The sequence below is a fragment of the Felis catus genome, chromosome B4 (genome assembly GCF_018350175.1).
Source record: "Felis catus isolate Fca126 chromosome B4, F.catus_Fca126_mat1.0, whole genome shotgun sequence".
NCBI classification, from domain to species: domain Eukaryota; kingdom Metazoa; phylum Chordata; class Mammalia; order Carnivora; family Felidae; genus Felis; species Felis catus.
In genome coordinates, this window is record NC_058374.1 from 83,372,652 (window position 1) to 83,384,143 (window position 11,492).

The 11,492-nt window shown below is 50.2% G+C and overlaps 1 protein-coding gene across 3 annotated transcripts; it reads right to left on the reverse strand.

Annotated features, from left to right (window-relative positions):
- Positions 1-4,172: 4,172 nt before the first annotated feature.
- TAC3 (tachykinin precursor 3) lies at positions 4,173-11,268 on the reverse strand. Of its 3 annotated transcripts, XR_002159828.3 has the most exons (8): positions 11,090-11,268; positions 10,384-10,502; positions 7,880-7,988; positions 7,657-7,686; positions 7,111-7,164; positions 6,640-6,714; positions 4,949-5,004; positions 4,173-4,472 (listed from the first exon to the last, which is right to left on the reverse strand). XR_002159828.3 is itself a non-coding variant. In XM_019835104.3 (7 exons), exons 2-6 carry the CDS (start codon positions 10,495-10,497, stop codon positions 6,641-6,643), a joined length of 378 nt encoding a protein of 125 aa, XP_019690663.1. In that variant the 5' UTR covers positions 10,498-10,502; positions 11,090-11,265; the 3' UTR covers positions 4,173-4,472; position 6,640. The 3 variants fall into 3 exon arrangements, 2 of the variants coding, with proteins under 2 accessions (XP_019690663.1, XP_003988973.1); XM_019835104.3 differs by lacking the exon at positions 4,949-5,004 and having other exon boundaries at positions 7,880-7,985; positions 11,090-11,265; XM_003988924.6 differs by lacking the exon at positions 4,949-5,004 and having other exon boundaries at positions 11,090-11,260.
- Positions 11,269-11,492: the final 224 nt, after the last annotated feature.

Genomic DNA, 11,492 nt, shown 5'->3' on the forward strand with positions numbered 1-11,492 from the left:
CCCGGCCCGCAGCGCCCCCCGCCGTCCCGGAGGAGGCAGCGCCCCCCGCCGCTTGGTCGCAGCGCCCCCAGCCGCCCGGGAGGAGGCAGCGCCCCCCCACGGCGGGGCCGGGCGCCAGGTGGACGGGGCCGGAGCCGCCAAGACTCCGTCCGCCCCCAGCAGCCGGCCGGCCGGCAGGGCCCCCGCGCGCCGCGGGACCCCTGCCCAGGCCTCACCTCCCGCCCCCGCGCGGCCCTGGGACCGCGGGCCCGGCCGCGGCGCGAGCAGCTGCGGGGAAGTTTCCAACTCCCTTGATCCTGGTTTTTCTGAAATGTTCTGATCTACCAGGTGGAGGACCATTCCCTCCTCGCCCTGGGACCCGGATAAGTGAAAAACCCTATCCCGACTCTACACTCATCCTCTACCCTGACCTAGGTCTCCTAGTCCCAGAAGCTTCTCAAAACTTCCACTATTGTGGTTTTGCAAAAAAGAGGGGGGAAAGTGAGATTATTTGATTAATTTATAGTCTCCATTAGGCTGTGAGCTAGCTAGGCTGAGAGCTTCCTGAAGTCAGGGATCTTTCTTTCTCGAGAACTACTCAATGCAGTGCTTACCACATACTTCCTGGTCCTTATGATTGGTGCTTAATAAAGCCTGCTTGACTGAATGAACTTGAGGGCTGGGCCCCTGGTACACGCTCTTCTGAAAATTCGAGGATGCCCCTCCTCCCACCTAGGGGCCAAAGGACCGAATTTACAGGATCCCACTCCACCTTGGGAGCCCAAGCCTGTTTCCTGCAGTCTGTCCTCCCTGAAGGCGAGCAGAATTTGCCACCCCAAATATGCCTTTTTGGCATAAGGATTATTTTAGATCGCTTATTTTTAAGAAACGGCAGGCACAGGAGAAGCTCTGAAAGCAGAATAGAAATTACATTTATAAGGGAAATCTCCGTTTGTAAGGGTGTCTCCCTCTCTGTACGAGGAAGAGAAAATGACTAAATCTCCAGAAACTCTTATCAATGGAGAAGGCAAGACTTAAATCTGCCTAACAACCATACCCTTATTTACCATGCTGGACCTGAAAACCCTCCATAACTGGCTCTCTACCCCCAGTATATTCTTTGGTCTTTAGCTAGAGATGGTATTTAAGGTGACGGCTTAGGCCATTTTAGGGAGTGACTCTGTTTTCCTGGACATCTCCCATGTATACAGGAGGTATACTGTTGAGGCTACTCAACTTCTGTTTGTTTTTCTCCTGTTAATCAGTCTTTTATTATAGGGTGGTCTCAGCCAAGAACTTGGAAGGGTTGAGGGAAAATTATTGTTCTTCCATTATATCTTCAACTGTTTCTAGAGTTCAGTTGTGCTGCTTCTATCCACTCGTTTCCCTTAGCACTGCATCTACCCTCCAAATCCTCTCCTCAGATGCCCCTGCCCCCAAATTGTCATCAAACCAAAACTCCCTGCCCTCCCTGCCACCGCCCCTCCACCACCATTACCACCGAAGACATTAGCGGTCATGGGCATCCCATCCTCTCCCCTCAATACATAGGAACCCCTCAGGCTCTGGGACCCTTCTCTTTCAGCCTCTCTCCCAGCACATTCTGTCCACTGCCAGATGATGGAAAGCGGCCAGGCACAACCCCCCCAGAGCAGGCGCACGGTAGAGTTCAGTAATTCCTCCATGGGTGAATGGGAAGAGGAGGATGCGCTGGAAGTTGCCAAGTGATCGAAGACAGTTTGGCTATTCAGTAACCATCAGTTATCTTGACGCATGTGGGAGATTGGGTGTCCCCCGTTCCACAACCTCACTAACTGGTGTTAGATTATACCAAAAGCAAGTGTTCTACCAAATGACGCCAATCATGTAATATCTATTAGCAAGGAGATACAAAAACGGTCATAGGACCCTCTTGTAGTTTGGGGGGCAGACAATCCCACTTAGCTCTCTCACGAAAGGGTCACTTGGAAGCTGATACACGTTCCAGTGGCAGGCCAACCCCCACAGTTGGACGAGGTGACCGAGTGTGCCCCTAAAGTGGACCCTCACACAACTGATAGACTCCACACCTCCAGCATGACTCTGAGACGTTAGGTTGCAAAAGTCTGGGGCCTCTTCAAGCTTCCTAACCAAATGCCTTAACTATCTCTGGGGGAGTGTTGACCCTGGTAAATGTACTTCACGAGCTAAGAAACCACCCTAAAGGTGTAGATTAAAGTTTATACTGTTTATAGTTGTGATATTGTAATTTATAATAAGAAATATATATATTTTATTTCATTACCGGAGCCTGTAGGTCAGAACACAGGTAACAACCTGGACATGAGAGGGCATCCCAAGCAAGAGGCAGTCTCAGTGCCTCAGAGCTCTTAACCTGTGGAATCTGATATTATCTTTGGGTTGACAGTGTCAGAGCACTGCTTGTTAGTGTGGCGAAACCACACCTCCACACACGTTGGAATTAGTCCAGAAACTTTAAGACTGAAATCTTTTTAAAGTAAAAATCACCATGCAATCCCAGTCTCACACACACACACACACACACACACACACACACACACACACAGCTAAGTGGAGAAGCCACAAATCCGGTCAAGGTCTTATTGGCCAGGTCTCCTTAGGCACCAACCTCTTTACAACAGGAAGAGGAGGGCCAGTATTCCTTCACACGTTCTCCAAGTACAAAAACAGGAATCTGACTTAAAATTTGGCTTCCTTTTTCCTGGAATCCCAAGGACTGCAATTTTTGTCAGCCCCACCAGAGAGCAACCTTTCTGCATTTATGCTCCTACTTGGCAAAGCACTGTGTCATCTCCGCACACACGCCCATCTCCCAAGTCTGAGCAGAAACAACTCTTGAAGCTTTCATGACCTAAATAAATTCCCCAGACTCTGCAAAAGTTACCCCACTTTAAAACCTTCTAGATAAATCATTTTGAAAAGCCAACATGATGAGTCATTGAAGAAAGGCTTGAGGCTCTGGGGTAAGAACATTCTTTGACCTGTAGCAATAAACCTGACCTAAGGGATGCTGAGTTGAGCTTTCTCTCCTCCCCCATCCCCGCCGTTCAGCTGTGGGTCCAAAGTTGCCCCATTAAGGTTCTGGGAAGAGAGAACTTTCACTGGGGTGAAGGAACTGTAGGAAGCGACCTCTGGCTCCGTGGCCCTGTCTCTACACTGCCTTGGGGGAATGGAGCTAAAATACGGAGCCTGAGGATCTCCCAGACTGTTCCCTTAGGGTACAGAACACCTCCTTGGGATCCTTGGGCTTACATATTCTGTGGACTGCTAGACCAGTGCTACAGGGGCTGGTGTCAGTTGCATTGTAGAGGAGTCTGAGACAAATGTTTTCCCTTTATAATAACTGAAATGGCCAGCTGACACTGAAGATACCTGCTCCCTTCTTTCTTGGCCTCCGTAGTAACTTCCCCATCCACACCCCATCCTGGCAAGACCAAGCGTTGTTTGCTTGTCCACCGCTGGCTCCACTGTAAACAATGTGTATAGGTCACCGTTACAGGATCCATGCTCGACATTTGGAGACAGAAAAATGGTACAATTCAATAGATGCATCCTCCTCTGTGGCTGGGTCCTTGCACAGCCTTGACCTCCCTCTCCTTCTCTAAGTAGAGTCAGATGCAGGGACTGATGTCTCCTAGGCTCATCCTAGAAATACAGACAAGCCATTGAGAATATATTTTTCCTTTATCTGAAGTTAGTCTGTGAAAGTCTTTGACCACCAGAAACCATCTTCCAAATTCATTCATTTATTATTTCTTAAATGTTTATTTATTTTTGAGAGAGAGAGAGAGAACATGAGCAGGGGAGAGGCAGAGAGAGAAAGGGAGCAGAGGATCCAAAGCAGGCTCTGTGCTGACAGCAGTGAGCCGGATGCAGGGCTGGAATTCATGAACCGTGAGATCATGACCTGAGCCGAAGTCAGACGCTCAACCAACTGAGCCACCCGGGCGCCCTTCATTTATTTTTTAATTACTAAATAAATCTTCCATACTAATTGTATGAAGCACTGCTGAAGGCACTGTTGGGAAAATTGATATGTGTGCCAAATAAAGATGTTTCCATTTATATATGATATATGTATGTGTGCATACATGTATGTGTATATTACGTAGCTCGAAGAGTCAAGGAAGAGAAAAACTCACCCACCAGCCAAATAAATACATCACTCTAGGTCATATGTGAAAATCTTTTATTGTTGAGGAATGGAAAGAGATGTCATAGTTTTAAATGTAGGACACTTACATTATCCAAGGGGATCTAGGGTCAATGCCCACTAGGATTGAGGGTGCTCACTCTGCAGTTTCTCCATCACGGTGAGGTAGAGGGATGGGGAAGGAGTCAAAGCACAGGAGTGTTACAAGGTGGGGGGTGGTGGGGGGCGAAGAAAGGGAAATGGAGCACGTGCAGCTGGGGGTTGGGAGGTGGGGGGCAGGTGTCTTCATGATGCAGCCCACGAGTCCAGAAGTGGAGTGCTGAGGAGCAAAAATGAAATCACATCTTCTATCCTGTAAAACTCCCACCGACCACTCGTCGGGGAAGCAGTGGGGTATGTAAGGGAGGAAAAGAGAACAGAAGTCTCAGCCCTCAGCTCTCCCTGTAGCCTTTGAACTGGAGGACTGAACTCTTCTAGCCGCAGGAGCTTGTTCCTTCCCAGCTGCAAGTTTACCATGCTATTTATTTATTTATTTATTTTTTAAGAGAGGGAGAGGAGCAAAGGGAGAGAGAGAGAATCTTAAGCAGGCTCCCGTGCTCAGCATCCCATGAGTCAGGCAAACTATAGCCCCATTCAACGTGCCTGGGTGCTGATGCTTCTCCAGGGTCCCCCAGTCCCTCCTCCTCTTTCCAGAAACCTCCCAGAGGAAGAAGAGGCCCAGAGATCACTTCCTTTGTTAGCAGTTTCATATGAATGAAATCAGATGACACAATGATCTGTGTTGATCCATCTCACCTAATCTCCTTTAAATGCCAGCCTCCGGGGACTTTATGTGCTATTCTTCCTGGCACCTAACAGGTTGAGAATGCTCCATCAGTGGTGACATTATGAAGGCTGTAATTATGAGACTGGCCCCTCTGAAAGAGCCTAGATTCACCAGCGAGCATTAAAAGTAGATTTCCACAATGCACTTGTTTCCACCATTTGTATAAAATACTATGGCAAAATTGCACTGTAATTATCTTTATGGCCGATGCATAACGCTGGGGGAGACTATGTCATCCAGATATAGCTGCCCGTATAATTATCTGGCGGTCGGCAGGACTGAAATAACCGTCTAATGAGAGCAAAATGATACGGTAAGTACCATGTAATCAGCGAGTTACGGTTATTACGGCTCTTTGTGCCCTCTCACCCAACACTGAATGGGGGGCTAGACCTAGTCTCTGGGCCCAGGGAGCCATGCACAGGCAGTTTCATCGAGAGCCATCGAGAGCTCTTGCTCCTCTGGTCTCCCCTGAGACCGGTGACTGCGGGTAACAGGGATACAGGGACAGGGACAGGAGTCTCTCTGTGCTGACAGAGGCTTCCCGATGCCTCTCTTTTTCTCCCCCCACACCGTCTTTCTTCAGAATGCAAAGAAATCCATCAGTTGGGCCGCTATTGCCGTGTGGGGGAAGATGGGGTTGACACGGTAGTTTCTGTGTTTTGACTAGACGCTTCCCTGGGAGACTCTCATACTCGAACACTAAGGGAGAGATCTGTCAGCCCACTCAAGCCCAGGGTCCAGCCGAGCCAGCTCTAGGCAGACAGACCAGAGCCAGGCAGGGGGGACACTGGGACATTACCCATGCCTCCCAGACGGCAGTAATCCTAACACAGCCAACACACAGCACTATGCACTGTGTGCCAGGTACTGTTCTGAAGACTTTACCTACGCTCAATCCTCAAAAGCACAACCCTGCAAAATAATATCCCTCCCACTTTTCAGATGAGGAAACTGAGGCACAGAAGGGTTATATAACTTGGCCAAGGGGACACAGCCAGTGAGCTGCAGATCTAGGATTCAAACTCAGGCTATGCTCTTACCCGTTTTGCTACACAAAGCAACCAAGCTAGTTACACCCTGTTAAATTTCAGAGTTCCTTGCATTTCTTCCTAAAGCACTCTTGTGAAGAACTACACACCGGACCCAGTCACTGGAGATTCTGAATGATCTGAAAGGTTTTAGCCCACCTAAGAGGCAGAACACTTTACGTACGAATTGTAATAATTGTAATTATTGTGCCTGTAATTTTCAGATGATGGTCTCTTCATCTTATATGTAGATAATAAGAGAATGGAGTCCAAACAACAGAAGTTGCCCATCAGAGAAGCCACAGGAGAAGCCCCTCTCTCCCCATTCCCCACCACTAATGCGTGCTCATGAGTCAGCCAGGGTCCATGATACAGGGGAAGAAGAAAGAAAGAAGGGTGTGTGTGTGTGTGAGCACGTGTGTGCATGTGAGTGTGCATGTTCTTGCAGACCAGTATGCACCTCTAAGTGATGGTGTTTGGCCAACAGTGTGCTGGGCACTGGCAGTATATTTTAAGGCAGATTTATGAGTATTAATGCCTGTAGCATCAGAGGAAATGCCTTTGTGGTAACCCCATTCCCCCCTCCCCGCTCCCACAGTCCCTTTCCTCTCCTAACCAACAATTCTTACCTCATTCCGCACTGGGGGGATACTTGAGGGTGCCAAAGCTGGGGACATTCTCTTGGTTTACATCAATAGAAGTGTCTGGGGTAAAGTAAACAGTGTTGTTAGGAGAGATGTTTTTGAATGTGACCTTCACCCTGACCCAACAGCGAAGGGCTAGCTAGCCATGAAAGACAGCGTTGGAAGACAGAGTCGGGAACAAGAAGCACATTGTGTTTGGGAGATAGGGAGGAAACAGATTCCCCCAACTCCTTCCCAGCTGCAGCAGAACTATCTTATAAAGGTCTCCCCATTGTGCTCCTAGGGAGAGCTGGACCATGGATCCAACCTGATTGGGTAGAAGGGCCAAGGAACCCTCACTGTAGCTAAGAAAAGTCCTGTCTTTCCCTCTGGTGACGAATATGAGGCACTTGACTTCTGCCATATCTTTGCCAGTAGTACCCTAAACCCTCCCACTGTACCTCCACACACTCCTACCTGGCTGGCTGTTCCTCTTGCCCATAAGTCCCACGAAGAAGTCGTGCATGTCACCTGTAGAAAAAGGACCAACATTGCCAACAGTGATAATGGGCAGTGGGAGTGGGGTGAGGGGGGAGAGATGTGTCAAGACTTCTGAAATCGGGTTTCTGACCTTTGGTTCTTTATCATGCCACAGCTTGTCCCCCGAGTTAGGGGAACAGGCTATCCCCTAAGCTCACCCTCTCTGCCCACCTCTCCCTCCTCCACACTTCAAGAATTCTCTGCCCCCACAGGTGCTTGGCTTAGAATCTTCACAGCCACCAAGAGATCCTCTTGGTTCCCAATGACCAGCTGATGAAGGGAAAGTCCACCACACTCCTCACACCTGCTTCCTCCTGGTTCCCAGTGACCTCTCACATCCAGGAAAGACTGGCTGAACAGTTGCAGCTGGCTTATTGTCTGTGCCAGCTGAGACGGGGCCAGCCAGAATGGTCACTGGGCCCCACGCCCATGGAACGCTAGCAAGCAGTCAGCAGAGACAGGGAGGGACAAGAGGCTACTCACGTTTCTGGGGAAGTGGCAATTCCTTAGGATCTGTGAAAGCAAGAACAATGTGTAACTGGGGAATAGAATCTGGAAAGTGACAGTTAGAGGGGATTCAGGTCACAACCCTCAATTATTCACCAAGCCATCTCCAGTCTCCATCCCACCTGAAGGCTCCTCCCAAGCCTATTTAATGGTCAGAATCTTGCCCCCCCACCACACTTCCCCCAAGGCTGCTTCCTACCCACGCTAGCCTTGCTCAGCATTTTGAGCAATCCATCCAGAGAGACTGAGCGGCTGTCATAGAGTTTCCGGAGCAAAGATGGAGGCAGCTGGTAGAGGTCCAAGTCCTTCTAAGGGACAGAAACAAAGAGGGCTGAGGCTCACACCTAATCCTCTTACCCCTCCCCACAAAGAACAACCTCTTCTTGAGCCCATCACAGCTAAACCTGACATTTTGTTTCCTTCAGGATTTCCTCTGGTTTACACTGGAAGAGAAGTGGGCTCTCAAACTGTGGTTCACGGAACAGCAGCACCACTGCTGTGGGCTTGTTAGAAATACTTAATCTCAGTCTCAGTCCTACCCCGACCTATGAAGACAATCTGTGTTTTAACCACGCTCCCAGGCAACGCATATACACAGCAAGATTTGAGAAGCACTGGTAAAGAGAACACAGTGGGCATCCCTGTAGGCAGACCAAGTGTCCTGGTTTGTCCAGGACTAAGAGCTTCCCTGGGATGTGGGGCTTTCGGGGCTTACGCTTGTCCTGGGAAAACTGGGACAGTTGGTCACTGTCTCCCAAGCTCAAAGGAGACTGTCCCTTAGGGCTCTCTCCCATCTCCTGCCGCCTCTCAGTGAGAAGGGCCATTGGTTCTGTTCTCCTTGGCACATCAGGAACCAGTTTGCCCAAGGATGTGGTTGCCCCACTATGGGAGTGAGCCATGATTTCCACCATTCCCAAGAAAGGCCCATCGGACAGAGCAAGCATCCTCTGTATTCCATGATTGAGTCACAGACAGGACTCAGTCCTCGGGATGGGTGTCCGTAGGCAGCAGGGGCGCATCTGCAATCCTGAAATTCCCCTACTCTGCAGTACGTTCGTGGATGTTTCTCTGCCTGTGGTTCCCACCACCTCTCATTCTCTTTTCTTCTCCATAGATTTCTGCCTCTGGTTGTCGCTCCCTCTCTCCTTTCTACACTGAATTTAGATTGCCTGGAAAACAGTGTGTTCAGAATGACACCTCCTATCCTCTACAACTGAACCCCATTCTGGACCAGGGGCTCTTCGTTGTCTTGCTGATTTTTTTTTTAAGCAGCCTGGGCACAGCAGGATGGTTGGTGGGCACACACCACACAGCCAGTTAGTTGCAGCTGCAGAGAAACAATGACAATGATCATGTTTGGAGATTCTCACCTTGAATCTCAGCGGTGCCTCTCTCTCCAGAGCCCAGGTGTCCTTAGGCTCCCAGGCACACACACAGCACATTTACACAGATGCACCCTGCATATACCAACCAGTTACCCGGGCACACATATACCCTGCCCTCATCTCACCCCAATTTCCCTCATCCTCACAGACCTTCAGGGAAAAGGGGTGAGATGGCAACCTCTCTCTTTCATTGACCACCTGGCCCAAGGTCTTGAAGCAAGCTCGCTTTAAAGAAATACAGCCAGATACTCTGACCATCTCCAGCTGGAACTGTGGGCTCTGAGCACAGTGTCCAGCCCATTTTTGGCACTCCTTGTGTATTTTTTATATTTTTGAACTGCTTCTGGTCTTTTGGATCTGGTGCAATGGCCGCCACCTGCAAGGCTGCCAGCCTGGCGTGCCCCGCGACACATAGGGATGAAGACTGATTTCTCTCTTTGCCCTGCGCACGACATCCTAGGCAGCCACTTTTCCCAAATTGTTCAAATATTCTGCCCACCTCCTGTAATGAGATGCTAAACAGATCTGAGCTGGAGAGGCAGTTAGACTTCACACACTGAATTTGTAATGAGTTCCACCTATAATCATCTTAAAAGCATGTGTACCAATGTAATTGCTGCCATTTCAAAACCTTGAAAAGACTCCCTCCCTGCTCTCCCCCTGTACCCCTTTCCTGACAACTCCTGTTCTTTTTCTTAGAGAAACTTTGGAAATTGGGGCCTGGTCTGTTTCGTGGAGATTTTACCTCCTATCCTGACTAAGCAGAGGCTAGAGCAGGGCGAGGAAAAAGAAAGAAGAGGTTAGGGCTTAGGAACACCTGAGGTTACTGGGGGTGGATGAGCAGAGCCTATAGGAATTTATTTGAATTTTGAAAATAAAATAATACACGTAACTGATAGGTAAAATAGCATATAAATGACCATTTGGGAGAGAAATTCTGAGTATATTTCATACCATCCAGGGAGTGGAAAGGATCTGCCCCCTGTAGAAGGATGGCAACTGAGCTGGACCACCCTAGCTTACCCTTCACAGTATCCCTAAGTCACCGATCAACCAACCAAACAACGTATTGGTAGGGCACTTTTTAGGTACAGGGCTATCAAAGACACGCAGAGGGAGAGAGACACTTAGAGGCATCCCTAGAGACACTGAGAACGGGAGACCGCCAGAGAGTCAGAGAAACCCACCCTCTGATGGATAACCCGGGTAACTTCCACCCCACCTTCCTCTCAACAGCTGTGGAACAGGCAGGGCACCGGCTCTCATGACGCTGCCCAGGACTCTGCCAGAGTGGGCACAACCAGAGGGGGCGCCTTACCTTGTTGTGGCCCCCACCGGGCACCACCTGCTCCCGTGAGTCCTCACAGACAGCCCCCAAACCGTGAACCAGGCTAATGGCCAGAATGGCTGCGAACAGCAGGGCACTCCTCATGGTGCCTAGGAGGGCAGAGGGACAGGACAGGGGTGCAGGGAGGATGTGGCATGGGTGCAAATGCAGGAGACATTATGCAACTGGCAGCCTGGCTTGATCCTGCTTCCCCAGCCCCCAGATCCACCCCCCAAGCCCTGTTCTGGGGAGAGTATCTCTGAGCAGGAGGGCCATCCTTTGGGTTCAATTTCCCCACTCCCCCACCACACATCTCCCCAGGCTGAGCACCTGGCAATGAGCAATGTTGCAAAAGTGCCAGATGCTAGTCTTCCAGGGAAGATGATAGATCCGTGGGACACGCACCAGTCTGTCTTCATAGCTTGAGGAGGGATCCTGGATTCTATTTTCCAGCACTGGGTAACCCAGACTTAGGCAAAAACTTTCTAGTATTGGAAGGGTCAGTCTGAACCCGCAGGCTCCAAACATTACTGGTTTTTAAACCCTATCGGTGCTTTCCACTCACCTTCCCACTACCCTGCTCCCAGATCAAAAGCTGCCACCTTTATTCCCCCCGCTCCTTTATTCCCTCCTAACTCTGGCCTCTGTCCTTTGGTGCCAACTCCAGTCCATCCGACATTCTCCCACTCGTGCCTACCTGTGGAGTAGCTTTGAGCCCAGGGCAGATGGTCTAGCAGGATCAGGGAGCTGGTCGGCAGCAGTGCCCACTCCCCACGCGCTGGTAGTGCCGCTGCCTCCCTCCGTGCAGAGAAACAGGGAGTGGAGGGGATCTGAGGATGTGGCAGGAACACCGGCCCAGCTCCCTGATAAAGGCTCTGGGAGGGTCTGGGGGAGCCGGAGGAGGGGCTGTGAATCACCAATCCCAGGGTGGCTGGAGGGGAGGGGGGAGGCTGGTGGAGAAAAAGGAGGATATAGGCTGCAGGCACACACACACACACACACACACACACACACACACAACCACACAAACCCTGCAGTCAGCTGGAGTTATCCAGCAGCCCACTTTCCAACAGCCCCTGAGCTGGGCACACTAAGGAATG

Coding starts and splice junctions, on each gene's coding strand:
- TAC3 (XM_003988924.6), bottom strand. CDS start 10,497: ATGAGGAGTGCCCTGCTGTTCGCAGCCATTCTGGCCATTAGCCTGGTT. Junction 7,989..10,383: donor CCGGTGGGGGCCACAACAAG/GTAAGGCGCCCC, acceptor TCTGTCCCTTAG/AAGGACTTGGACCTCTACCA. Junction 7,687..7,879: donor GCTGAGCAAGGCTAGCGTGG/GTAGGAAGCAGC, acceptor TTGCTTTCACAG/ATCCTAAGGAATTGCCACTT.